Genomic DNA, 23,830 nt, shown 5'->3' with positions numbered 1-23,830 from the left:
TTAAAATTTCCGAAAACAAATTAGGAAGTTTTAATTGTTGATTAAAACTTGTCCAATTTGTTCTCCAATGATGTGGCCGGCCATTGAAGTTTGATTTGGAAAATTTATTTTATTTTTCTAAATTAAATCATGTCAAGGAAATTGAGGAAATTTTATTGTAATTAAATTTCCTAATTTGCCTAGGCCAAGGAATATAAAAGAAGGGGTGAGGGTGCCTTCATGGGATAACCCTTATTATTTCTCTTCCTCTCTTATTCTTTGGTGTGGCCGGCCAACACCCTTCCCTCTCTTCTTCTTGTGGTGGCCGAACCTCTCCCTCTCCCTTGGAGCTCTTGTGGTGGCCGGATACTACTCGGAGAAGAAGAAGAAGAAGAAGGAAAAGCTAGCATCTCTTGGAGCTTGGTTAGTGTTTTGATTTTCTTCCTTGGTGAAGCTTCCTCTTTGTTGGCCGAACCTAGCTAGGAGGAGAAGAAGGTGATTGGTGGTTTCTCGTCTCGGAAGATCGTTGCCCACACAACGTTCGAGGTTAGAAGAGGAATACGGTAGAAGATCAAGAGGTCTTTCTAGAAGGTATAACTAGTAGTTTTTCCTTTTCCGCATCATGCTAGTTATTTATGGAAATAATACCAAATACAAGAGGCTTACGTTCTAGAATTTCGAATATGTTTTTCGAAGTTGTGTTCTTTTGTTTCTTTCTTTTCCTTGTGATTTGATTGTTCTTTTTGGTTAACCTAAAGTTATTTTAGGAAATTAAATATTAGCTTTCTATTAAAGGTTTTGTCTAGTCGGTGGTGGTTGCTCCCATATCCAAGAAGGCCATGTGCCTCGCCACGTCAGTACTGGGAACCTTTTATGGAAATTAATATTTAATGGAATTAATAACTTAAGGAGACTTGGGTCGAACGTGTTAAGTTCCGCAGGCGATCCAAAATTTAATTTAAAAGAACACATGGTAGCTAGGAAAAGGTTCAGACCTTTGTACAAAATTTTTGTACAGTGGAAGCTATAGGTTTTCCGAGTAGCAACCAACAGGTCTTTGTCCTGACTGGCATTGACTACATGCGCTAAAAATCTCGTGCATCCTGAATCTAACAATTTCTGTGCCTTCAGAGCTGAGAGAAATTTCTTAGCATTTCTCTTTGGTTCTCCGATGTACTCGAATTGCACTTCTGCTTCAAGTTGGAATACGACTTTCTGTTTACGGCACTCTATAGAGGCACCGTATCTGATCAGGAAGTCTATTCCAAGGATGACATCATAATTAGTCATATCTAGCACTATCAGATCACAAAAGAGTTCTCTGTCTGCTATTATGACTGGCACTGCCCGGAGCCAGTGCGTGGACGCCATAAATTCTCCCGAAGGTAGCGTCGTCAAAAACTGACCACTGAATACCTCTGGGGGTACTACTAACTTTTTGGCAAATGCCCTAGATATATAAGAATGGGTTGCCCCAGTATCGAATAAGACAGTTGCACTTTGCTGTAAAATACTAATCTGACCTGTAACAACTGTCGAGGCATTCGCTACGTCCTCTCTAGTTAAGGAGTATATCCTTGCATTCGTCATAGCTGGAGGGGCTTCTAGTCTGCCCTGGCTGATGTGTGGACCATCTAAAACGGCCTGCATCTGATGTAGCTGTGTTGGCTGGCCTCCATACTGTATCGGCTGTGGTTGAGGAAGACTTGTCTTGTTCGGGCATTATTTAGCCATATGTCCTTCCTGTCCACATTCAAAGCATCCTCGTGTGCCCTTGCGACAAACTCCTGGGTGAAATTTCTCACAAGTAGCACATTTGGGATAACTAGGCTGTTTGCTGGCTGGTCCTCCCTTTGGGTAACTCCCTGGTTTGTGCTTGTTGCTGGAGTTCCCTTTCCAGTTAGAGCTGTGGCCCTGTTGTTTCTGAGTACTTGAGCCTCCTTGCCCTTTGGACTCTGTGAGAACTTGCTTCTGCTGCTTGATATGGTTCTGGTAGTGCTCGGTGGTCAGAGCACTGCTGACTAGTTCTTCGGTGGTTTGCGGCCTATGAACGCCGCCAGCCACGTTCATTGCTATTTTCGGCCTCAGCATCTTGAGCATCAACCGGACTCGTTCTTTTTCTGTGCTGACTAGTTCGGGGCATAGACGAGCCAATCGATTGAATTTCTTCACGGCTTCCTCAACTGATAGGTTGCCCTGACGAAACTCAGTGAACTCGTCGTAGTGGCGGTTTGTGACCCACATGTGAAAGAACTCCTCGAAGAATTTTTTTCTCGAAGTCAGCCCATGTCATCTGATTCACTGGGCGCTTCGCTCTAATTCTCTCCCACCAGATACGTGCATCTCCTGTCAAGCAGAAGGAGACGCACTTCACCTTTTCATGCTCTAGCCAGTCCAGAAGCTCCATCGTACTCTCCAGTGTTTTGAACCAGGCTTGAGCATCCTATGGTTCACTGGTGCCTGAGAAGTTCTCGGGCTTGACTCTCTGCCACTGGGTCAGATAGGCTTCTCTCTTTGCCTCTGCTGTTGGGGCTACTGGTGCTGTAGGCTAGACTGGTGGAACCTCTATAACTATTGGGGTTGCTATGTTTGGTTCCGGGGTGACAGTGGGAGTATTCTGCCGATTAGCCTTTAAGGTGGCTATCTCCTGTTGTTGTTCTGCTAGCTGCTTCTGTAACTGAGCCACTACTGCCGTAAGGTCTGGGGGAGGCACTGAACTGCCTGCCTCATGCTGGGGTTCAATAGCTGGTGCCCTTCTAGCTGGACGTCCTCGTGCCATTTCTAAATGAACAAAGGACATACATAACTAAAGCATCATGTGTATATAACTACTATCACTATCATGTTAGTTACTATCACAACTAAGCATACTTTAGTTATCTACAAATATGAAAGCAATAGACATAGCAAAGTGAGAGGTATTCTTACTTGGAAGCTGCAGGTTCAATGCTGATGTGTGTAGGAAGTATGGAACTTTTTGCTCTGATACCACTCTGTAACGACCCGTCTTCTACTAACTAGGCTGTAAGGCCGGACCGTCACAATATGCTGTGCTAAACTATATCCATGACCATCACTAAGTCTAGGTGCGAAAAATTGTACCAAATTAAAACTTTACTAAGTTAATCCAAGTTCTTGGCCCTACATGTGCTAAGGGATGCAATCTAAGGTATACATGGCATATCATGCATCCCCTATGGTCAAGGAGCTGAACTACAAGGTCTCTTGGTCGAAACCCAGCTTCCCAATCGATCCAGATTGAACTCAATCGATTGCAAGCTGTTGAATCGATCCGTGGATCGATTCCGATGGCTACTGTGCTCAGGTTAATATTCTGGATCGATCGGCTGGTCGATCCAGACTGGCCAATCGATCCATTGATGGATTCCAGAGCTCTTTGTTCGCGGGAGCGATTTCCCCGATCGATCGAACGATCGATCCCCAAACTCTCTGTTCGCGACAGAATGCGACTGGATCGACCGGCTGATCGATCCAGGAGCTTACTGTTCGCGACAGAATGCGACTGGATCGATCGGCTGATTGATCCAGAAGCTTACTGTTCGCGGAACCAGGCTCCCAATCGATCCACTGATCGATTGAGGGCCCCCAATCGATCCACTGATCGATTGGGGTTTATGATTTCGCAACAAACTCTGATTTCAACACTGTTTCGTGCCAAACTCACATACACAAGTTCTAAAATAACTGGAAAACATTCTAATAGCAAACAATTAACATTCTAAACATGGTTACTAACAAGCTAAGCAGATTTTCTATAATTTTATGCATTTAGATAACTAAATAGGCAAAGAGTAACATAATAAGAAGCACTAAGTTCTTGAATATTCTAGTTCTTCCAAGGTCTTTATTCCAGGTTCCATCCACACACATCTTCCTTGCATTGACCTCCAGCCTCCACTAGTCCATCTTTCCTTTACCTTTATCTGCAGTATAAGGAAAAGAGTATCTGTAAGCTTGCGAGCTTAGTAAGAAACCATCTACCTCACAAAACATGCATACGATACGATTTATGCTTTGGAAACATGCTATTTGAAATACACACTGAATATGCTAAAGCATGGCATGACAGACAAAACATAGAAATGAGAAACTGATCATGGCAATAAGTGCTAATCATAAAATATCATGTTGTATCAATAGAAACTAACTTGATACAAAAGCTGAGCTAAGCTAATACTAAACTGATGCTAAAGCTGTACTGAGTTCACATAACTATGTTGTGAAGTTTTGAAAACTATATTCATAAGTAGATTAAAGTAGTAATCATGCTGCTGATGGACCCGGCATCTGTACGTGCTATGCGCGCATCCCTAACTAAACCCGGGTTTACAAGTCCCAAATTTAGTAGGGTTACTAGGTTATCTGAACCTAGGGACGACTATGGGAGCCCAACCCAATGAATATCTAATCTAGTACAGTGCCACTGAGAAAGTAAAATACTGAACATAAGCTAATAATTCTTGTCTTGCTTTTACTATGTTGTCTAACCCAGAACTAGGTTATCTGAACCTAGGGGCAACTGTGGGAGCCCACCCATTGGACGTCTAGTCTCATAAAAGCTGTAGCAAAACTAAATAAGCTGTAAAAATACTTCTATTGCATTCATCTAAGCTATTAAAATGTCTATTGTGGCATTTAACTGAGCTAAGCATTTAATCAAACGCTTGATGTGCGCTAATTCACACCCTATTACTGAAAATCTGCATACGGCTAAAACAATGCATACAACCATACGACTAGCTACTTATACTGCAGGTGAGGGGTTTCTTACCTCTTGCGCTAGTTTTCTTACGAATCTAGTCGCTAGTTTTCTGTTAGAGACGATCTTCTCGACGATTCTCCTGCGCCCACGCGTTCTTCTCGCGGAGAGAAACGTCCTCGTGTCGGAGTCGTCGCCGGAAGGTGCTCCTATGGCCGTTGGGATGGAAACCTAGCCCTTGGGGCTTGGTGCGCCGAGAGAAAGAAGAGGAGAAGGGGCGGCGTGTAAGGGTTTAGGAGAGGAGTTTTCTCGTTTAAGAAAATAACAATTTCTCACTTAAATCCCCTATTTATATTAAGTGGTAATTCGTCCCAACTCAAATATAAATATAATTGTTCCCCTTTCCTTTCAGCACGGCCCTGCTGGGTTCACTTGGTTACTAGAGCTATCTAAAGGTTATCGGACCCGATAGGTCCCGGATTCAATACTCGCCTAGACCCTTTTACGATTCCATTTGTTTTTGCTACTTCCGCTACTCCAAAAATTCTATAAAAATATCCTAAAATTCCAGAAAAATCATAGAATATTTCTAAAATAATTTTGAGAATTTTCGGGCGTTACAGTTTATACATTCGACCCTCTTAGATCTGACGTCTATAGCTTCATCTATTAATTTTATAGAAGTCGTGACTCTGCCTAAAAAGCATTATACTATCTACCGAGGGAGCAACGATGAGTTTAATTTGATCATTTAAAATACACTTTTAAGAAAAAAAATATATAGATTCGTTATTTTAGTGATTCCGTTAGTTAGGGGTGATAATTTTTGATTCGACATGAAAATACGATCCGAATCGAATACGAAAAAAATCAGATTAGGATTGAGTAGTTTCGGATTCGGGTCGAAATCGGATCGACCCAATTGACCCAATTAATAAATAGGTCGGGTTCGTGTCAACCTGAAATGACCCAATTATAACTCGTGAACCTATTTATAAATAATTATAAATTTAAACTAAAATTATAAATTTAAAAAAGTTAAAACTATAAACATAGATATATGCTATTGATTGTAATGTTGTCATGACTTATCATTTATGATATGAATTTTTAATTTGTGTAGATAAATGTTATTTTTAATTTTTAATTTTTAATTTTTAATTTAATATACAAAATTTCTTTAATGAATTCATGTCATGTTCGGGTCAAACGGATCAAACGGGTCGGGTTCGGGTCAAGTGCAAATAAATAGATCAGGTTCAGGTTGAATAGTTTGATCCGAATTAATAATCAGGTCGGATTCAGGTTGTCATTTGCCAACCCGCCAACCTGTCAACCCGAACCCGTCAACCCGAACCCGAACCGAATTGCCACCCCTACTGCTAGTGCTGGCCCTACGGGTATGGAGGAAAGCACATGTAGGTACACAGATCATAGGCGCATGGTAGGGTAAATCCCAGGTCGTCAGTTCCTGAGAATCGACCCCTAGCCATTACGCCAGAGATGTCATACGTCCACTATCTGCGCTACGCCCTGAGGGCTAAAATACACTTTTAAAAAAATATAGATCTGTTACATTAATAGTCCCTCTAGTACTGTCCTCACGGATATAGAAAGAAATACATACAGATACTCAAGCGTCAGTAATATGATGAGATAAACTTAAAGTTATCAATTTTTGAGAATCGATGTTTAATCGTTACGTCGAGTATTCTACACTTTTTAATATTATTAGTAAGGGTGTCCCAGTAAAATTATCTCTATATCTGCAATCCATTTTGCAAAATTTTGATCGGCAATAAATAAAAATTTTGTAAAAACTTTTATAGGTTTTCCTTTTCAAAAATATCCTCATAATTTGAAAAAATCCACCCCGAGGCCACATGTCAACCGTCTACATCGCAGCGATTTCAGTCGAATGAAATGACCAAAACCCATCGGCTCCTAACGCGCTAGTGGCCCCCGCTGCCGAGCATGTCGGCCAGCGGCACTCGGAACTCGTGCCCGAAAATAGAGACGGTCGGTTGCGGAATCGGAGGCAGAGAGAAATCCGGTATATCCACGTTCGGCATGTCGGGGATGTCGATGTTCATCGGCTTCAGCGACGTCGCTCCGGCCGCCAGCGCCAGCAGGTCCGCCTGGTCCAGTAAGTCCGCCGGCGCGGTCCCGTTCCCCATCGACGACAAGTACTCCGCTTTGGTCTCGTCCGGCACCGACTCCGCCAGGGCCGTGAGGTTGGTTCCTGGGGGCAGATTCGGGATGGATCCTGCGGCGGCCAACAAGTCCGGCGGGATCGGGGAGTTGACGGTGCCGAGGGAACCGGCTGTCGCCGCCAGGTCAGCATCGGCAGGGAGCGACGGCTCCGTCAGGCGGCGTGCGGCGTGGGAAGTGGTGGTGGATAGCAAAAGGAAGGCCGAGAGGAGGAGGCCCGTCCAGGGAATCATTGTGCTCCGGCGGAGTAATGATTTAGATTCCGCGGAGGGGAGAAATTAAGGACCGATGATCGTATTAGTGGACATAAACTTGGTTTATATATGTTTTAGAGTGTCTTTAAATAGCCTTTCGACAAAAGTTTAAATCGGTAAAGACATAATTAGTTATGCTAAATAAGTAATTAAGACATAAATAGTCGGTATTAAATTTCTTCGGAGAGTTGGGCCCAGAAAACAAAGAAGCCCTAAACCCCCGCTCTCGTCTGTCTTCTCGTCCCTCCCGCGACACTTCGCGCCGTCGCACCATAGCCAGCGACCGCTCTCGCTCGTCGGTCTTCGCCGGATCCTCTTCGCGCTTCTCCCACCATTTCGAGCTCGAAGCATTCCTCGACGCCCGTGTAGTGGAGTTCGGTCGCCTTTCATATCACGTACTGTTAACTTGAATTTTATCTCATTTAACTTTTCTCAGGAGAGAATGACCAAGGCGATTCTTTTGTTCGACTGATAAATATTTTTTATCGGATTTAGTTCTTCTCTTTTTTCCTTGGCTTCCGGGTCGGATATGGGTGATTCGACAGTGCGGCACACCATAGATTCGATGGCCTTGTTTTGAACACTAAATTCCCAGCTTAAATCCATAAGCTGGAGATCGGGCTGTTTATTCACTTCTAAATCTCATTCTATTCTCAATAACTGGCATCATAGGAAGCTATCTCCATTTCAGCTTGTACGAGAGTGGATATGTCGTTGATTGGGCACCTAATCGATCATTTGGGATCAAACATACTCTAGCCAAGTGGACTTAGTGCCAGTGTTATTACATATCAATCATAGTTCACTCATGGATCACCTTATTATAATCATTTGTCTCTGTTCGATGAATTTTTACTCATTTCTTATCTTGAATTAATTATAAGATTAGTGATATTAGCAGTCACACAGGTAAAAAAATAATGATTCCATCATCTGAGCTATTATGACATTCTTCACATGAATAAATGGACTTGGAATCAAGTAAAATATTAGATAATTTAAACTCATATAACAAATTTTTTATGGAAAATTAAAAAATGTATTTTATTTTTGGTGCATTAGTCATAATGACTGCTAAGATAAACTATAATTTAACAGACACCAAATCCCAAGTTGGAATGAGATTTACAAAACTCGTAATCTTGCATCGCCTATTCATTTTAACCTGCTTTCCCCTGGTACAGAAAACAGGGAATTTTTTAGCTAGTAGGGAATGGCTTCTCGGCATTGTACCTACTCCTGTGAGACCATGGCCCAAACTCTGGAATGGATGAATGCCATCGCTGAATTCATACGGCCCTATAGGGCCCTTCTGGATGCTCATGTTGTCAATTTCTTCAAGGTTCATTTCTGGATGCTCTAGTTTCTGTTTTATTCATTTCAAGCAAAGTTGGGTCTTTATTGGGCACTTTCTTAAATGCTCCTTATTTGGACCTTTTGCAGGAAAGGTTGTGGGAATTAGTTGATGATCAGTGGATGGACTGTCTCCGTAAAGAATCTGCGGCAAATCTTTTGAAGTTGCCATCTAGTTGTACTCAGGTACTCCTTTCAATTCCTTCATGTTCATATCAGATCTAGGATAAAGTATCTTTGCATGAAATTTTCATGGTTTCTTGAGCTTAATGATGTTTAATTATTATTGACCATTTAAGTTACTTTCCATTATTTTTTTTGTATCGCTGTTATGATTTTTGAATTTTTTTGGGTAGATTTTCTGTATATTAAGGTTATCAAACCTGTATTTTGTTTAAACTACAGCAATTGGGTTATACATTAGGAAATTCAGTGGATTTGTATTATGTGGTCTTCATGGAGATTGTCGCAACTTTGGTACTTGCTGAATAAGGAAAAAAGAACTATTTCCAGAAAGAGGCTATTTGTTAGAGCATTTCTTATCAACACATTTCCACTTTCATTATTGTTTATGAAATTAATAGGTTACAACTATCATGACACTATCTGATTCTCTTATTACATTTGTCTCGACATCCACATTAATAGGTCTTTTGCTAGAAAACTAATCATTGATGTATAGCATATAAGGAGAAAAGAAAAATCAAAACTGTCAGATTCCTCATGGAAAATCTAAGTATGCTCTTATATTTGGAATTATTTCACCAAGTTGTTTTCATTTTTGTCCAGGATTACTGGCCTGCTTCTCTTAAACAGTTTTTGTATGATTTAAGGTCTCTTGTCCTTCCAAGGGAGCAAGAATTGTTGGACAAGGTATGTTCTTAACAATACTTGAACTGTCTTACTGCTTCAAGACTTCTTTGCTTTTATACAAGTAGTTGCACTAGTCATGCTATGATTATTCTTGTTCTGCTTCTGTTATGGTTCAACATCATTCTACTTATTGTTATATTTTGAAATATTTGTAATATTGGACTTATCACACCTCCTTATTACCTTGCAGATTTCACCTAATTTACATGTGTCTTCCCTAAGTACTGTCCTTTCTCAAGGCATGAATTTGAAGAAAAAGCATGAAGTAGGTAACATATGTACCTTTCCTAAATGTTCTAGGTGCATTAGATCTCCTATTCCTTCTTATTCCAGTATTAGGATATCCTTTTTAGGTCTATACAGGGAATTGATCCCTTGACATGAGGATTATATCAACAAGCTAGGATATTTTATGTGATCACAATATTTCTAGAATCAACCATGTTCTTGCTTTTCTTTGGTGTGTGTGTGTGTGTGTGTGTGATAATTGCTTGTGATCAGGTGGAGATACTATCTGCAGTTGTTAGTTCAATTGTCCATGAGTCTGGAGCAGGAAAAATTATAGATGTTGGCTCTGGTCAGGTATGCAATTAATTTCTCTTTTATCTCAACCAATCTCTTGGCATGCTAACAACAATTTTGAACAAGCATTTGTTTGAACATATGTTTCTTTTCTCATGGAATAATATCGTTTTAAAAAAGCTTGGTTTTTATTTTCTTCATGTTTTCTTTGCTCTCTTTGTTTTTATTATATTTTGCTGGTTGAATATGCTTTACTTGGCTTTGTTAGGGTTATCTTGCACAAGCATTATCATTCCACTACCAACTTCCTGTCATAGCAATTGACGCTTCTTTGCACCATGCCAATGTTACAAATGCCCGTGCAGAGAGGATTAAAAAGCATTATTCAGCTAAATTGTGTAATATCTTCCCAATATCAAATCTGTTTTGTAATTTTTTTTAGTTGTATCCAATATGCAATGCTTCATTTTTTTTCTAGTGCAGGAAGCCCACATTTCAAAATTCCACAGACAGTTACTTGCCATATCCTTTCAAGTGAAGCTTTGACAGCTTTAAGTTCTGCTTCTTTACGTGAGAATAATACCAAAGAATCAGCAGAGCGGTCATCCACATCAGATCGTGGTGATTGTGGAATTCCAGAAATAGATATTGCAGAAGGAAAAAGTTTGTCTAACCTGTATGGTAATTCCTTTTTGGTTCTTGCTGGACTTCATGCATGTGGAGATCTCTCAGTTAACATGCTTAGGTAAATATTATATCTAAAACCTCTTTCAGCTGTAGTACACTTTGCTCACTTAAGAATTACTTTGAAGCATGTATTTGCGGTACCCATTATTTCTATTTTCCTTTCCTAATGGGCAAGCCAGGACCTTTGTGGACTGCAAACAAGTCAGAGCTATAGTTGGCGTTGGATGTTGCTACAACTTGCTTTCTGAAGACTGCTTAGAGAAGGCTGGTGGTTCATGTGGCTTTCCAATCAGCAATGCTGCTAAGCTGTCCAGCCTAATACTTGGAAAAAATGCTCGTGATCTTGCATGCCAGGTTTGTAATTGATAACATTTATCTTCAGTGCACTCAGGATTTTGGTTCATAGTGCCCTGCATTGTAGTACATGTATAGATGATTTAAAACTCTGAAGAAATTAATCCTGGCTAATCACCTACAACCCAAGTGCTAAAGGTTGTAGAATAATACAGACTTTGATGCAATGAGTAGTTACATTTGTATGCATAAGTTTGTTTTCTTTAGTACATGCAGGATTTGGGTCTGTACTCTCTAGTGTGTTCTGTGAATTTCATTCTGTTACATGTTATAAATGATTAAAACTTTGAAGAGGACTCACAAACAGAAGAAAAGGAGAACAGTATGAAATAATTAGTAATTATATTAATATGCATGTCTTTACATATATTTTCTGCTATGAGATGAGCGAGAGAGAATTTTGGGATTACAGGTGTACAACTAATAGAAGAAAAACAGGTAATCATCCAGATATGCAAAATTAAAGATCATGCCTTTATGGGAGACTAATTCTGAAAATCAAGATATTCTTTCTGCTCATCCTAATGACAACAATGTTCACGGAACTCTCATTCCTAACTATGTTTAACCCAATTGACAATATCATTCTATCTGGAAACTTCAGTTTGCAAGAACCTTAGTTCAACAATATCTATTCAGAGCTTATCTTACTATTTTGTCAATCCACAAATCGTTCTTAAGGCAAAGTCATGCCGGGACAGGCCTCCATGTCAGTTGGCACTTATAGTCTTAACGCATAATGCCAATCAATGACTATTAGTTATGGAGAACAATTGAAACTGTTCCAATAACTTCACTTGATTCTTTTTTGCGCTGGCTACATATTCACTGCTTGTAAAGTTAAGATTTTCCCTTCTACTATTTTTTGATTCACTTCAGTTACATTCAATATTTTTCCCCATATCATACTCTCTTTGGAGTAGGTACTGGATACTGGTTTTGCATGAATTTTTCCATCTGGAGAAATGTAAATTTTCTAATCAGTGCCTTTCTTAATTGTTTTCCTGGAAAATATCTTAACCAGAAATGACCAAATTACCTCATAATTTTTTTTGGCTAGAGTGCTGAAAGATGGCGAACTCTTACTGAAGATGCTGCACTTCAAAATTTTGATGTCCATGCCTTTCGTGCTGCTTTTCAACTGGTCATGTTTCTTTATGTTAAGAATTTTGGTTTAGTAGTCTCCAGTAATGTTTTATTCTTTGGCTTTTCTTATGTAGTTTTCAGTAATTTTGCTATTGGTAACCTGCATAATAGCAGCTGTTCAAACTTTGCCAATGTGTAGACTAAATTGTTTCAACTTTTTTTGTAGCAGCTGTGCCTCAGGTTTTTCTACATCTTAAATTCGAAGATGATAATAATTATGGATCACTGATTATTATTGTTAGATGCCAGAATATTAATTTTTGAGCATGGTTATAATTCGCCTGTCTGCATAGAATTGTTGCAGCTGGTCATTGTACCAGTTCCCATTGTTCTTTCCCATCATTTTACCATAATAGCATATCTTAACCATATTAACCAGGACTAAATTTAAATAGCACTCAATAGTTTATCTCCACTATGCAGTACAATTCTGGAGTTAGTGTCCAATATGGCCTGGACAAAGTTGAACATACTAGACACCAAATAGTCAGGCTACTGTGGCTTGTTATTATTATGTAAAAATTATGGATTATCATGCTATAAATGTTTGTTGTGTACTGGATAACTGTTACTACATAAGCACATACGGTAAACACACCTTTTTCAACTTGTAGGTTTTGGACAAATACTATCCAACAATCTTAGTGTCAAGTCCATCAATTGGTAGACAAGGGAAAACTATACGACGCCAACAATGCAGGAGGCTTCGAGAATCCCAGACTAGTAGAGAAGGTAGAAACATATTTTCATTACCTTCTTAGAGCATTTTTCTTTTCATGATCATTCAGTGGCCACCTTATTTGATAATGTTGACAAAATTTATGGATGTTGTGATACCTCCTGGAAATGCCATTCACTTGTGAATTATTTCGTTGCATAAATAATCTATAAGTTTCAGGAAGTTTTTGAAGTTGTTTTCTTCTAATTTTGCAGACGACATGCGTGGCTTCTCATCAGAACTCGGAAAATCCAGTCATAATCTTGCCAGTGGATGCCAAGATGGCCAGAATTCCAATAAATATCTCCTCTTTGAAGAATTCTGCAAGTCAGGTCTTAGTCGCCTTGGTTGTGTTTTTTCTGAAGATATGGATCTTCTGGGAATATGGAACCATGCACAAAGCTATTCTGTATGTTATTTTGCAATGTTTAATAATTGTCTTCATTTAATTTCACAGTCGTAGTGTTTCTTTAACTTTTTTTCTATGGTTGGATGAAATGGTGTACTTTTTTTGCTTTTTTATTTATACCACTGATTGTATATCAATACCATCTGTGTGTCAACTGAGCTAGTGTTTTGCCTGTTTTCAGGAACTTATTGGTCCTTTTTGGTCTCTTCGCGCTGCTTTAGGGCCATTGGTGGAGACTTACATTTTGCTCGATAGATTGTTGTTCCTGCAAGAACAAGGAAATTCTATAGAAGCGTCTCTGTTTCCTATATTCAATCCTACATTATCACCGAGAAATATGGCAATTATTGCTAGAAGGAAATGAAGCAGTTTTTTTTTCTCCCTACAAAGGTACTACTACTCTTCTATCTCAATTAGTAGATTTGCTCATTTGCATTCCAAGATGACACTTCCTCAAAGACTACTCAAAATCATAGTTGCGGAATTGTAGGATCTAAGATTCATATCATACAATACAAATAATTTCTCTGATAGTTTGATCGCTATCGATAGGTTAAGCTTGTCTGTTGTCTGCTTGGGTGCTGAAACTAGATGTTAACTTCTTACGACAATTGAAAAGTCGCGGCGACTGTTCTACTTCTCATGACAAACTAGTTGACAGTTGGGTGCTTGGTTGCTGAAACCAGATGCTGATTTGTTATGCCAAAGTCGCGAGTAATGTTCTTTGCCATCAACGTCGAGGAGACTAACAGTGAGTGATCTTTTGAAGGGAGTTTAATTTGGAAGATAATTCATCACAGATTCAGGAGTTTTAATTCTCAGTGAGATCATTAATTATTTCCCGAGATTTAATGTAATTTTTACACATTAATTTTGCATTTTTGTTTAATGAATATTTGAGACTTTGTGTTATATTGGTTTGTAATAGGTAGACAAACTGTCAGCCTAGCAATTATTTCTGTTTTTTCCAGTATATTTTTCAAATTGTTTATTTGTTTTCAATCAGCAAAAATATTCTCATATTTACGACTGAGCAATTTGAAATCAAATCGAAATAGTTTGCTATTAGATTATTTTCAATTTATTATTCAATTTTAAATATTTTAAAGTGATTTTTATTTATTATAGATACATCAATAATAAATATTTTAAAATTTTTTTGATGAATTAATTTTAGTTAATTTTCTCTTTTTCATCCGTTTGTTTTAACGATACGAACACACTTCCTTAAAAAAATTTGATAATTAACTCATTTTGTAAATAAGAATAAAAAAATATTTATGATAATGGTAGTATTAATATTATTAACATAAGTTTATTTAGGTGAAATATCTCAACAACGGGGTGGTGGCGCAGTTGGCTAGCGCGTAGGTCTCATAGCTTTCATTGAGTTATCCTGAGGTCGAGAGTTCGAGCCTCTCTCACCCCAAGTTTTTATTAGGAATAATCATCCACTATACCCCTATTTTTACTACTTTGCGAATGAGCTACAGTTTAGAATTCAGGGTCCATCACGACCATCCGATTCTTATCAGATGACTCCAGCGCGTCTGAGCTAAGTCTTTTTATTAAAATATTTCAAAAAATTTGTCAAAAGATTGTTTTGGAATATAATACATGATTTTGATGAACTTTAGGAAGGTAAGTGAAAATTTTAGGAATAATCCGCTATACCCCTATTTTTCCTAATTTGCGAATGAGCTACAAGTATAGAATTCAGGGTCCATCACAACCATCCGATTCTTATCAGATGACTCCAGCGCGTCTGAGCTAAGTCTTTTATTAAAATTTGTCAAAAGATTGTTTTGGAATATAATACATGATTTTTATCTTGGAAGGTGAAGTAAACATTTTGATGAACTTTAGGAAGGTAAGTGAAAATTTTAGGTTATTAGGATCTAAATACGAGTGAAATCTAATTAGCGACCATCTGCTTGCAATCTCCATCGTCCATCTAGCGATTTTGTGATCAACGGTGATGCAGCATCAGCGATAATACCCTTTCATTATTACACAAATGCCATGGGTTCTCTCCTCGAGTCCAAATCCAGGAGGACCATCGACGAGACGACGGCACGGCGAAGGCGACTGGTTGATCGTTCCGATCGGCAGCTCTCCCAGGTGCGTCGATGAAATCGGCTCTCCCAATCCATTTCTCTCCTTATACTTTACCTGCAGTTTATTTGTTGCTCGATTTGGTTCCGTCACTGAACCGAATCCTGTTTGATCCGATGTTTCGATGCCTGGACGAGGGTTTCCACCCTGTTTTCCCTCGTCTCTAACCTAAATTTTCTTACTCCCTCCTTTTTAGTTTGTTTATTTTCTGGATTTTCTCGTCTTATATACTGATTTTCTTTTACCTTTGGCCAAAGGGGAAAAAATGGAACTTGAGGGAGTAAATGTAACTACTTTTGTATATCTTTACTTCGCGAGAAATGTAGGATAAATATATTTCATAGTGTACTATTTCTTTTTCAAATTGTAAACAAAGGTTTAGTGGTTTAAAGTGTTATTTTTTTGCTCGAAGATAAAAAATGGGGCGATTCCAAAGTTTGAGGAATTTTGATGCATTTCCTCGCGCAGAGGAGCACCTATTGCAGAAGACTCATTCAGGGGCTATTGGTATGTAGATACCAAACCTCATTTTTTGTTTCCTGTATCTTTAACATATATGCCAGACGATAGCATCAGGCTAACTTAACTCTTAAGTCGTCCTTATTGTTGTGCTCTTATGTTGTTTTAATTACCTGCTTCTCCATTTGTGTAAACATTCTGTCTTGTGTTTCAAATTGCAGTCCTTGATTTGTTTTCTTTGCAGTTTCCATCATTGGTATTGCTGTAATGGTCACTTTGTTTGTACACGAGCTGCAGTATTACCTCACTACCTATACCGTTCATCAGGTTTGTTGACGATTCTTTACTTTTCTGAATAGTTTGAGTAAGAATCATCTGGTAGTTTTATCTGGTATTCTTTTCTATACATGTTTGTTTCATTAATAATAACATTCCTTCCATTTTCCATTGCTTCAGCAAACAAATACTAGTTATGCTTCTATATGATAAGCATTTTCATTCTACTTGGCAATATATTGTTCGAATATTAAAAAGCATGTATAACCAGACATGCAAAAATTTGGAATTTATTGGTTTATAATTTCTTATTTGCTAGTCCTTCAATTTAGTATGGAATTTTGGTGTTCAGTTTTTTTGGTAGCATTATATTTGTCCAATTTGTGGACAAAATTTATTTTCTAAGTTGTCAAATCACATTAGACAAGTGGATATTTGTTATCCCATTTGCTTTATTTTATCTTCCAAATTTAATTGGGTTGGAGCCTTTTACAGACCCCAACTTACCCTTTTGTATTTGATCTTTTTTAGTCAATAAAATTCTCTGTTTTGGTGAAATTCATCATGAAAGCCAGGTGCTTTATCTCCTTGCAGCCTGGTGGCTGCAGTACAAAAACAAGCATATCTGAATGTGAGATATGTTATCTAGAATTAGCCAGGTCAAGTATTAATTTCCATTTGATTGCTCTGAAATAGTTAGCATGTACATGATCATTGCTTGGATTTGCATTTCATGGTTGCTTATTTTCTTTCAAGTTCACATGTTGGTTGCAATTGAGATGTTTGTTTTAGCTATCTTGTATACTTGTAGTAATCTTTTCTCTTCCATTTTTTTACTTAATGAAAATAGAACATTTGGATTACTGGACTATGTTTTATCCAGTGTTGGAATCCACTGGCAAAGAGTCATGGATGTGATGACACCTTCATTTTGTAGTTGGTCATTTGGATCTAATTGCTGCTCTAAACTATGAAAGGCTATATCACTACTAATATTCAGTTGAAAGGCTTTTGATGAAACGTCTGCTAAAGTCTAACTGCACTCAATTCTCATAATCTGTGATATTATTTCGTTCATAATGTAGTTGATCTGGATGAAATTTACTTCTCTAAAAACTTGACTTTTTTTTTTAAAGTGGAAACACTGTCAGACATTATTCTTATTGGCTACTTTTGTAGCAAGGTGTGCAAGTTATCAAATTAATAGAATGATTAATCAAACCACCCCTCATATCATATGACAGACCATCACATGTCAAATGGGTTAGAATATTGAGCATATACTGAACTGATGAACTGATTGTTCTCAAAATCTTGCGAGCACTAGTAATTTGCAAATCTTTGGTTTTCTAAGCTATTAGCTGAACTAGTTTGTGTGTCCTATTATATAAATGCTGAATGATGTTTGTGGGATGGGTTTGTTTCTGCTGAATCTAAGTTTATTGTTAGCTCTCAGCTATTGAATCTTATAAACTTAGAGTTACTCTTTCTGTAGATGTCTGTGGATGTAAAGCGAGGAGAAAATCTTCCTATTCATATAAATATTACATTCCCATCGTTACCTTGTGAAGGTTAGTTTTGTGCCTTTGCTTCATTTGTATTTTTTTTCCTGAGGTTTCTATGGTTCAAAAGATTTTTGTTGTTTGGATTCTGCGCCCAAGCTTTCTACATGATCACTAAGATTAAACTTTCTTCTGTTTCCAGTTCTAAGTGTGGACGCCATTGACATGTCTGGAAAACATGAGGTGGATCTGGACACAAATATTTGGAAAGTAATGACCATAACCTTTTGGCCTTGCGATCTATTTGTTCAAAAAATTAATCTTGTTATCAACAACTATGATTATTCTTATAGAGGATACATGTATGAAGTCTTATTCTTGCATAAATCAGAATACATAATTTTGTTTTGTTCTTTGAAATAAGACTAAAAGTTAAGAATAATGTATTTCTTCATATTTCATGAGATTTCTCCTTCAAAGTAAGACATTCAATTTAAACTTGCTATGAAGTTCTGTCCAGGAAGCCTTCATGTAACTGAAAATTAATGAAAGTGATTTCGCCTTCCTTGGGTCTAAATAATTTCCCATTCTTAAAACATGAAATCAGAAAAATACAAATTAGAGTGTACCATTTATACTTAAAGTTAGTACAGTTATTAATTTGTTACCTGACTTCTTTCTTTTTTGAATACTATAGCTTCGTTTGACTAGGGATGGAAAAATTATGGGTGCAGAATACTTATCAGATCTTGTTGAAAAAGAACACTCGGGTCACAAACATGGTAAAATTTGTAGTCCTTACTATCTTTGTTATTTGAACTGGTTTGATGAAAGTGTTGATATATGAATGTTATTATTATCTTCATGGTTAAAGTTGGTTTCATCATTAGATAATTTCATCCATATTGATTCTCTCTGATCAACAAATTAACCAGGAAAGGGGGCAGAGTTTTTTTTTTTTTTTTGCTTCATATATTGTAGTTTGGAAGTTCTGTCTGCGCAACTATGGGACGTGGGCAGATTCAGTAGTTATTGTCCAAAAAATGGAAATAGACAGGAAAAGAAACAATAAAAGTTATGTTTTTTAGTACTTTTGTATGTGAATGTTTTGTTTTCCTTGCCATATCGGTGACTGCCTTTTAAATTGTATGAATCAGTTGCCAAACTGAATATTTTCAGAATTCTTAGAGATCCCTACCTTCATGAGCACCTTGTCTATAGGTACAAACAGTCTCAGTGAACGCATTTTTGTGGCATGTTGAGATTATCATAAATGGAGCAGGTTGAATTCATTTAGCTATTCTTATTTAAATTGATGGGTTGGTAGAGTTCATTTCTTCTCAAGGTTTTGATTCAGGTTTCTTGAGGATTTTGGAAAAACCATCCTGAGCCCCTGATTATACACTCTTAGAAGGCATGGGCACATAGAGGGACACTCACGTGCTTAAGTTGGATGGATATATATTAGTGTATCTTGGTCTATATCATACAATTAGAGTGAGATTGTTGAAGAAATTGTTCTTAGGGTAAAAATTATGTGGCTAAGCTGGAGAAAATTTATGGATTTTATGTATGATCACTACTGGTGCCTAGGTTAAAGAGGAAATTTCATTAAGGTAGTATTACAATTAGCCATAATATAGATGAGATAGGAATGATGACATGAATCTGTAGTCTTACTAAAATAATCATGAAAATGTTATTGTTTGCAGTCAATTAGTTGTATCCTAGAAAAATATGTCAAGAAGGTGACAATATATTCATAGGCAATAGATTTATAGTTAGACTAATTAGATTAGTTAAGTGGGTGTGGTGGCTGGAAGATGCAGACTAACGATTAATTTCACAAAATTGGATAAGATTGTAATGTCCTATGGATTATTACTATACATGTCATAAGCTCAATTAGCCGACTCACCTAGGGGATAAGGCTTGGTTGTTGTTGTTTGTCATAAGCTCAATGATCATATGACATCTATGTTGTCGATCCTAATTAGTTGGAACATATTGTTCGTTCTTTCTGTATGTGTTCATACTTTCTATCAAATATTATAATCTTCAGAGATTGACCTTACAGTCTGTATTGGATTGAAGGGAATGAAAGGGAGAGGAGGCAAATGGGAGGGAGAGATTAGTCCTCTGTTTAGGGGGAAAAAATATTTGGATGAGGTGAAGTAAGATGGAAGCAATGGATTATTCTCCTTTTCCCTCAGTATACTTAAGTGTCAAAATTTTCAAATATTAAAAATATAAGAAGGAAAGAATTAATTTGCTTCACTTCATTTTCCTTAGTATGCAGAGGAAAGATGCTTCTTCTCCTTTCTCCTACTCTTTCCTTGTCCTCTCCTTTCAATCCCCCCCCTGCCTTTCTAATTAGTATCCAAACAAGGGCATATGCTTTCTTCCTTTCCCTTGCTCTCCCCTCCCTCATGGTTTCCTTCCTTTTCCCTTATTCTCACCTCCCTCATCATTTCCATCCCTCTCCTTCCTTTTCCCTTTCTAGCATCAGTACATGTCTTAATCTTTAGGGGCATTTTAGTGTTCCTGAAGTAATCTATCATTTCAGATTAGAACTGACATTTTAATTGGTTCTTGCATTTAAGAAAATAGTTGAAGAAAATTAATTTGTCAGGAAACTGTCAACAGATGAAAGCGATCATCATGATGAATCCTCTCAGCACAAGCACGAACATACATTGGGCTCTGATGCAGAAAAAATGATTGAGAATGTCAAGCAGGCTATTTCAAATGGTGAAGGATGTAGAGTATGACATATTCAATATGTTGCTTTTATCTCCTTTTTTTTCAGTTTGAAATTCTTCCATCATCAATATTATGCTATATCAATTTCTGCAGGTATATGGAGTTTTGGATGTGCAGAGGGTTGCTGGTAACTTCCATATATCGGTCCATGGTTTAAATATTTTTGTTGCACAGCAGGTTAGTTAGATAACAATGAATAACTAACTTATTAATACTTTACTGAATGATGCCTGGTAATTTTATTTTTTGCACTTTATGTTCTGTATGAGTATGTTATATCATTACACGCTGTATTCTTTTTCATCTTTCCACTCATCGCATTCACATTCTGTTTGGTCCCTACTATTTCCTATCACTTGCTTTGTAAAATTTCTGCTTTTATATTTATTTTTATCAATTTCAGTAATTGCGGAGTTTGGTTGATATGAAGGGATATTCTATTCCCTATTAAATTCCCGTGGAATAGTTATTTCTATGTTTACTTACAAAAGTGAACACGGAATACGGTTCTCATGGATTTGCTATCCCCTAAGTATCTTTCTCAGCCAATTTGTACTCCATGCCAATGACTGCCAATTCCTACTCCTTTCGTTCTTCAACATATAACTATGCCTATTTTAATTTTCCAAAAAAAAACATATTTTGAATAAGCAAGACAGACAAACTGAGCCAGATGGATAAACTAGCCCGTTAGAGTATCCAAATTAGGAGGGTCAGACAAAACTAGATAGGCTAGAGGAGCCGAGCAAACTTTAGTCTATTACTCAGAGGGATATCTTATCGTTTTATAAACTTATTTTTTGATTTTACTAATTACATTACTATAAACCAAACGTTGCAGCGAAAATGAATCATCTATTTGATTCCATGAACTGAGTAAATACAAAACTCATTCCACTCCTTATCAATTTCATTCCTTGGGAATAATTATTCTATTCACATCAATTCCATTCGATGAACCAAACATGGCATAAGTAATTTTTATTGAGAGATGAGGCTAAAGTTACCACCCTATTTATACCCATATTTCCTTTTAATTTCATTGCTTTTGTTGCTGTCAAGAATTAGATTGTCACTCTTTAGAAGATCTTGTAACAAAACAGTTCTTCTGAATGCTTATACTTCAAAACTCATCAATCTGGACTTTTCAAATTGAAACCATATAACTATGAAAGAAATGTAATTCTACATGAAACTTAATTCTTTATTTTCTTTCCTACATGTTCTTAACATAAATTTTGTTTCTCTGGTATCCCAAAGCACTTAATTAATATGGCAACATATGTGGCTAAATTTATTACTCGTCTGAAGTTACAATAGTATGCAGTTTTTTACAATTACCTCATCATTTTATATTCTTCCTGCACAGATTTTTGGAGGAGCAAAAAAAGTGAATGTAAGTCATGTGATTCACGATTTGTCTTTTGGACCAAAGTATCCAGGGATCCATAATCCTCTTGATGGAACTGCAAGGATACTAGATGATACAAGTGGAACGTTCAAGTATTATATAAAGGTTGTTTCTGCCCTTTCATCTAATTGCAGGATTGTACTAGGATGTTTTTTTTCTTGACATCTGAGGCTTTTCTTATATCTCATTAAACAAAAATTTTATCTTTTGGTTTTTCAACCTACTGTTTTTGGTTTCATTTATTGGATTAACCTGCATTAGCAAAAGTAGCACTCATTTACTTGTATTTTTCTGTGATTTCAACTGAGAAATTTACTCTCCATGTAGTGAGATAAATATCTACTGTTAAACCTCACGTCCTGGCGTTTACATTACTACTTAGTCTGTTATGGTTTTGTCAAACTCTAGCCACATCTTATTTTCTACACAGTTTGTGTAGTGATCTATAACCTTTTTGATTTTGCTCTTTTAATTAATATAATCTGCGGAACACTAGTTTTTGATTGTCTTTAGATTCAATCTTGTAGTACTACTTTTTCCTTCTAAAAGACAAGAAAGAGGTTAATTGGTAATTCAATGCAGATTGTTCCAACGGAATACAGATACCTCTCTAAAGAAGTGTTGCCTACAAACCAGTTTTCTGTCACAGAATACTTTGTGCAAATGCGTGACTTTGATAGGTCATGGCCAGGTCAATGTCTCAAGTGTCATACTGATTTAACATACAAAATGATTTGTTTTTTTTTGGGGGTAGAATTTTAACCTCATTTTTCCCTTTTCCTTTGAACAGCTGTTTTCTTCTTGTATGATCTGTCACCTATTACGGTGACAATAAGAGAAGAACGACGTAGTTTTCTTCATTTCCTAACTCGGCTATGTGCTGTGCTTGGTGGCACATTTGCTTTAACAGGTACATGCTGATCTTTCTGACACTTTTCAATTTTTTAAAAATTTGCAAGATTATTCTTGTACACGTCCAGATATTTTTTGCTGTATCTTTTGTTTAATTGATGCCGGTATATCGTCACTCATTCATGTTAGTTACTTGAGGCCATTATAGTAATATGTGGGCTTCCTTGGAATGGTTGACATTGTTCTATCATACTTTGCAGTCAATTTTGGGCGAGAAGTAATTAGGTTATCCTTTCCCCTTTCGAATCTCTTCTTGAAATTATATTTCCATGCTATTTTTTTTCTTAAGAAGATCATCTGAATCATGAACTTTTTGTAGACTTTACTCAAGCTTTGTACTAAAACATTTTACAATATCTACCCAAATAGTTCCTCCCAAATGAATTATGACATGTTATTTCATTTCTGCCACCATCAAAATTTGCTTCAAGATCATCTTTGCTAGATATATCATTTATATATCTTTTTCATTCAAGGATATCTAATAAAATTATAAAAAAGAATTTTTTTGGTGATTTAAGAAATCAACTGTATGTTCATCTTGAATTCTACTCGTTGGTCATGCACAACAAGTTAAATCTTCTAGCCCTTTCATTGGGGGAAGTCTGTTATTGTTGAAATGCATTAACTATTGTATGTTTTGTCACAAGGAATGCTGGATCGATGGATGTACCGAATTATCGAAGCCATGACGAAGTCAAAGAGACAGCAGAGCATATCGAGGTGATCGCAAACTGCACTTTGTAGTAATTATGGAAATCCGAGGAACTATCATCTTCTAAAACCTTTTGCTTCGAGTCTTAAAAAGGGTTGTCGGTTGATCTCGATCGACAAAGTTTAGGGAGTTTTTGTGATCATAGAATCTTAACATTCACTTGATTTTGTACTAATATATCAGTCTTTTTGTGCCATGGTAAAAGAAAAGATCATTATTTCACTAAAAATCCCAAACAACTACTCGGTTAAGTATACTATTTAAGTTGTCTCAGGTCACGGTGCGATGGTAAAAGGTAGAATGAGTTCTCATACGATTAGTGTTTAAAATTCACACAGGATATTTCTTACGTATGTGATGTTTAAATATTTATGATGTTGGATCGTCTATAAGATTAAGGATAGGATGATAATGGGGTGGGGGTGGATTTGCAGTCCCCATCCCCGCCCAT

General features: G+C 37.1%; 2 protein-coding genes and 1 non-coding gene across 4 annotated transcripts; all 3 read left to right on the top strand.

Annotated features, from left to right (window-relative positions):
• Window positions 1–7,220: 7,220 nt before the first annotated feature.
• On the top strand, window positions 7,221–14,201 carry LOC122055495 (methyltransferase-like protein 25). 2 transcript variants are annotated; one of them, XM_042616957.1, is made up of 14 exons: window positions 7,221–7,537; window positions 8,349–8,506; window positions 8,608–8,703; window positions 9,307–9,390; window positions 9,581–9,655; window positions 9,892–9,972; window positions 10,181–10,308; window positions 10,391–10,657; window positions 10,779–10,953; window positions 12,014–12,097; window positions 12,714–12,831; window positions 13,033–13,226; window positions 13,408–13,616; window positions 13,779–14,201. In XM_042616957.1, exons 2-13 carry the CDS (start codon window positions 8,378–8,380, stop codon window positions 13,588–13,590), a joined length of 1,614 nt encoding a protein of 537 aa, XP_042472891.1. In that variant the 5' UTR covers window positions 7,221–7,537; window positions 8,349–8,377; the 3' UTR covers window positions 13,591–13,616; window positions 13,779–14,201. The 2 variants fall into 2 exon arrangements, with proteins under 2 accessions (XP_042472891.1, XP_042472890.1); XM_042616956.1 differs by having other exon boundaries at window positions 7,221–7,559.
• Window positions 14,202–14,567: 366 nt separating this feature from the next.
• TRNAM-CAU lies at window positions 14,568–14,655 on the top strand. The gene is given in 2 exon segments: window positions 14,568–14,605; window positions 14,620–14,655. It is a non-coding gene; the product is annotated as a tRNA-Met (tRNA).
• A 578-nt stretch (window positions 14,656–15,233) lies between these two features.
• Window positions 15,234–23,575, top strand: LOC122055493 (endoplasmic reticulum-Golgi intermediate compartment protein 3-like). Its single transcript, XM_042616955.1, has 12 exons — window positions 15,234–15,347; window positions 15,754–15,848; window positions 16,045–16,127; window positions 17,572–17,647; window positions 17,781–17,848; window positions 18,276–18,360; window positions 20,225–20,343; window positions 20,435–20,518; window positions 21,711–21,857; window positions 22,335–22,443; window positions 22,543–22,662; window positions 23,315–23,575. The coding sequence occupies exons 2-12, from the start codon at window positions 15,761–15,763 to the stop codon at window positions 23,389–23,391; spliced, it is 1,056 nt and encodes a 351-aa protein (XP_042472889.1). The 5' UTR covers window positions 15,234–15,347; window positions 15,754–15,760; the 3' UTR covers window positions 23,392–23,575.
• Window positions 23,576–23,830: the final 255 nt, after the last annotated feature.

The sequence above is a fragment of the Zingiber officinale genome, chromosome 3B (assembly GCF_018446385.1).
Source record: "Zingiber officinale cultivar Zhangliang chromosome 3B, Zo_v1.1, whole genome shotgun sequence".
Classification (NCBI taxonomy): Eukaryota; Viridiplantae; Streptophyta; class Magnoliopsida; order Zingiberales; family Zingiberaceae; genus Zingiber; species Zingiber officinale.
This window is presented reverse-complemented; position numbering and strand designations above follow the sequence as displayed.

Coding starts and splice junctions, on each gene's coding strand:
- LOC122055493 (XM_042616955.1), top strand. CDS start 15,761: ATGGGGCGATTCCAAAGTTTGAGGAATTTTGATGCATTTCCTCGCGCA. Junction 16,128..17,571: donor CTACCTATACCGTTCATCAG/GTTTGTTGACGA, acceptor CTCTTTCTGTAG/ATGTCTGTGGATGTAAAGCG. Junction 20,519..21,710: donor ATATTTTTGTTGCACAGCAG/GTTAGTTAGATA, acceptor CTTCCTGCACAG/ATTTTTGGAGGAGCAAAAAA.
- LOC122055495 (XM_042616957.1), top strand. CDS start 8,378: ATGGCTTCTCGGCATTGTACCTACTCCTGTGAGACCATGGCCCAAACT. Junction 10,309..10,390: donor AAGCATTATTCAGCTAAATT/GTGTAATATCTT, acceptor TTTTTTTTCTAG/TGCAGGAAGCCCACATTTCA. Junction 13,227..13,407: donor ACCATGCACAAAGCTATTCT/GTATGTTATTTT, acceptor GCCTGTTTTCAG/GAACTTATTGGTCCTTTTTG.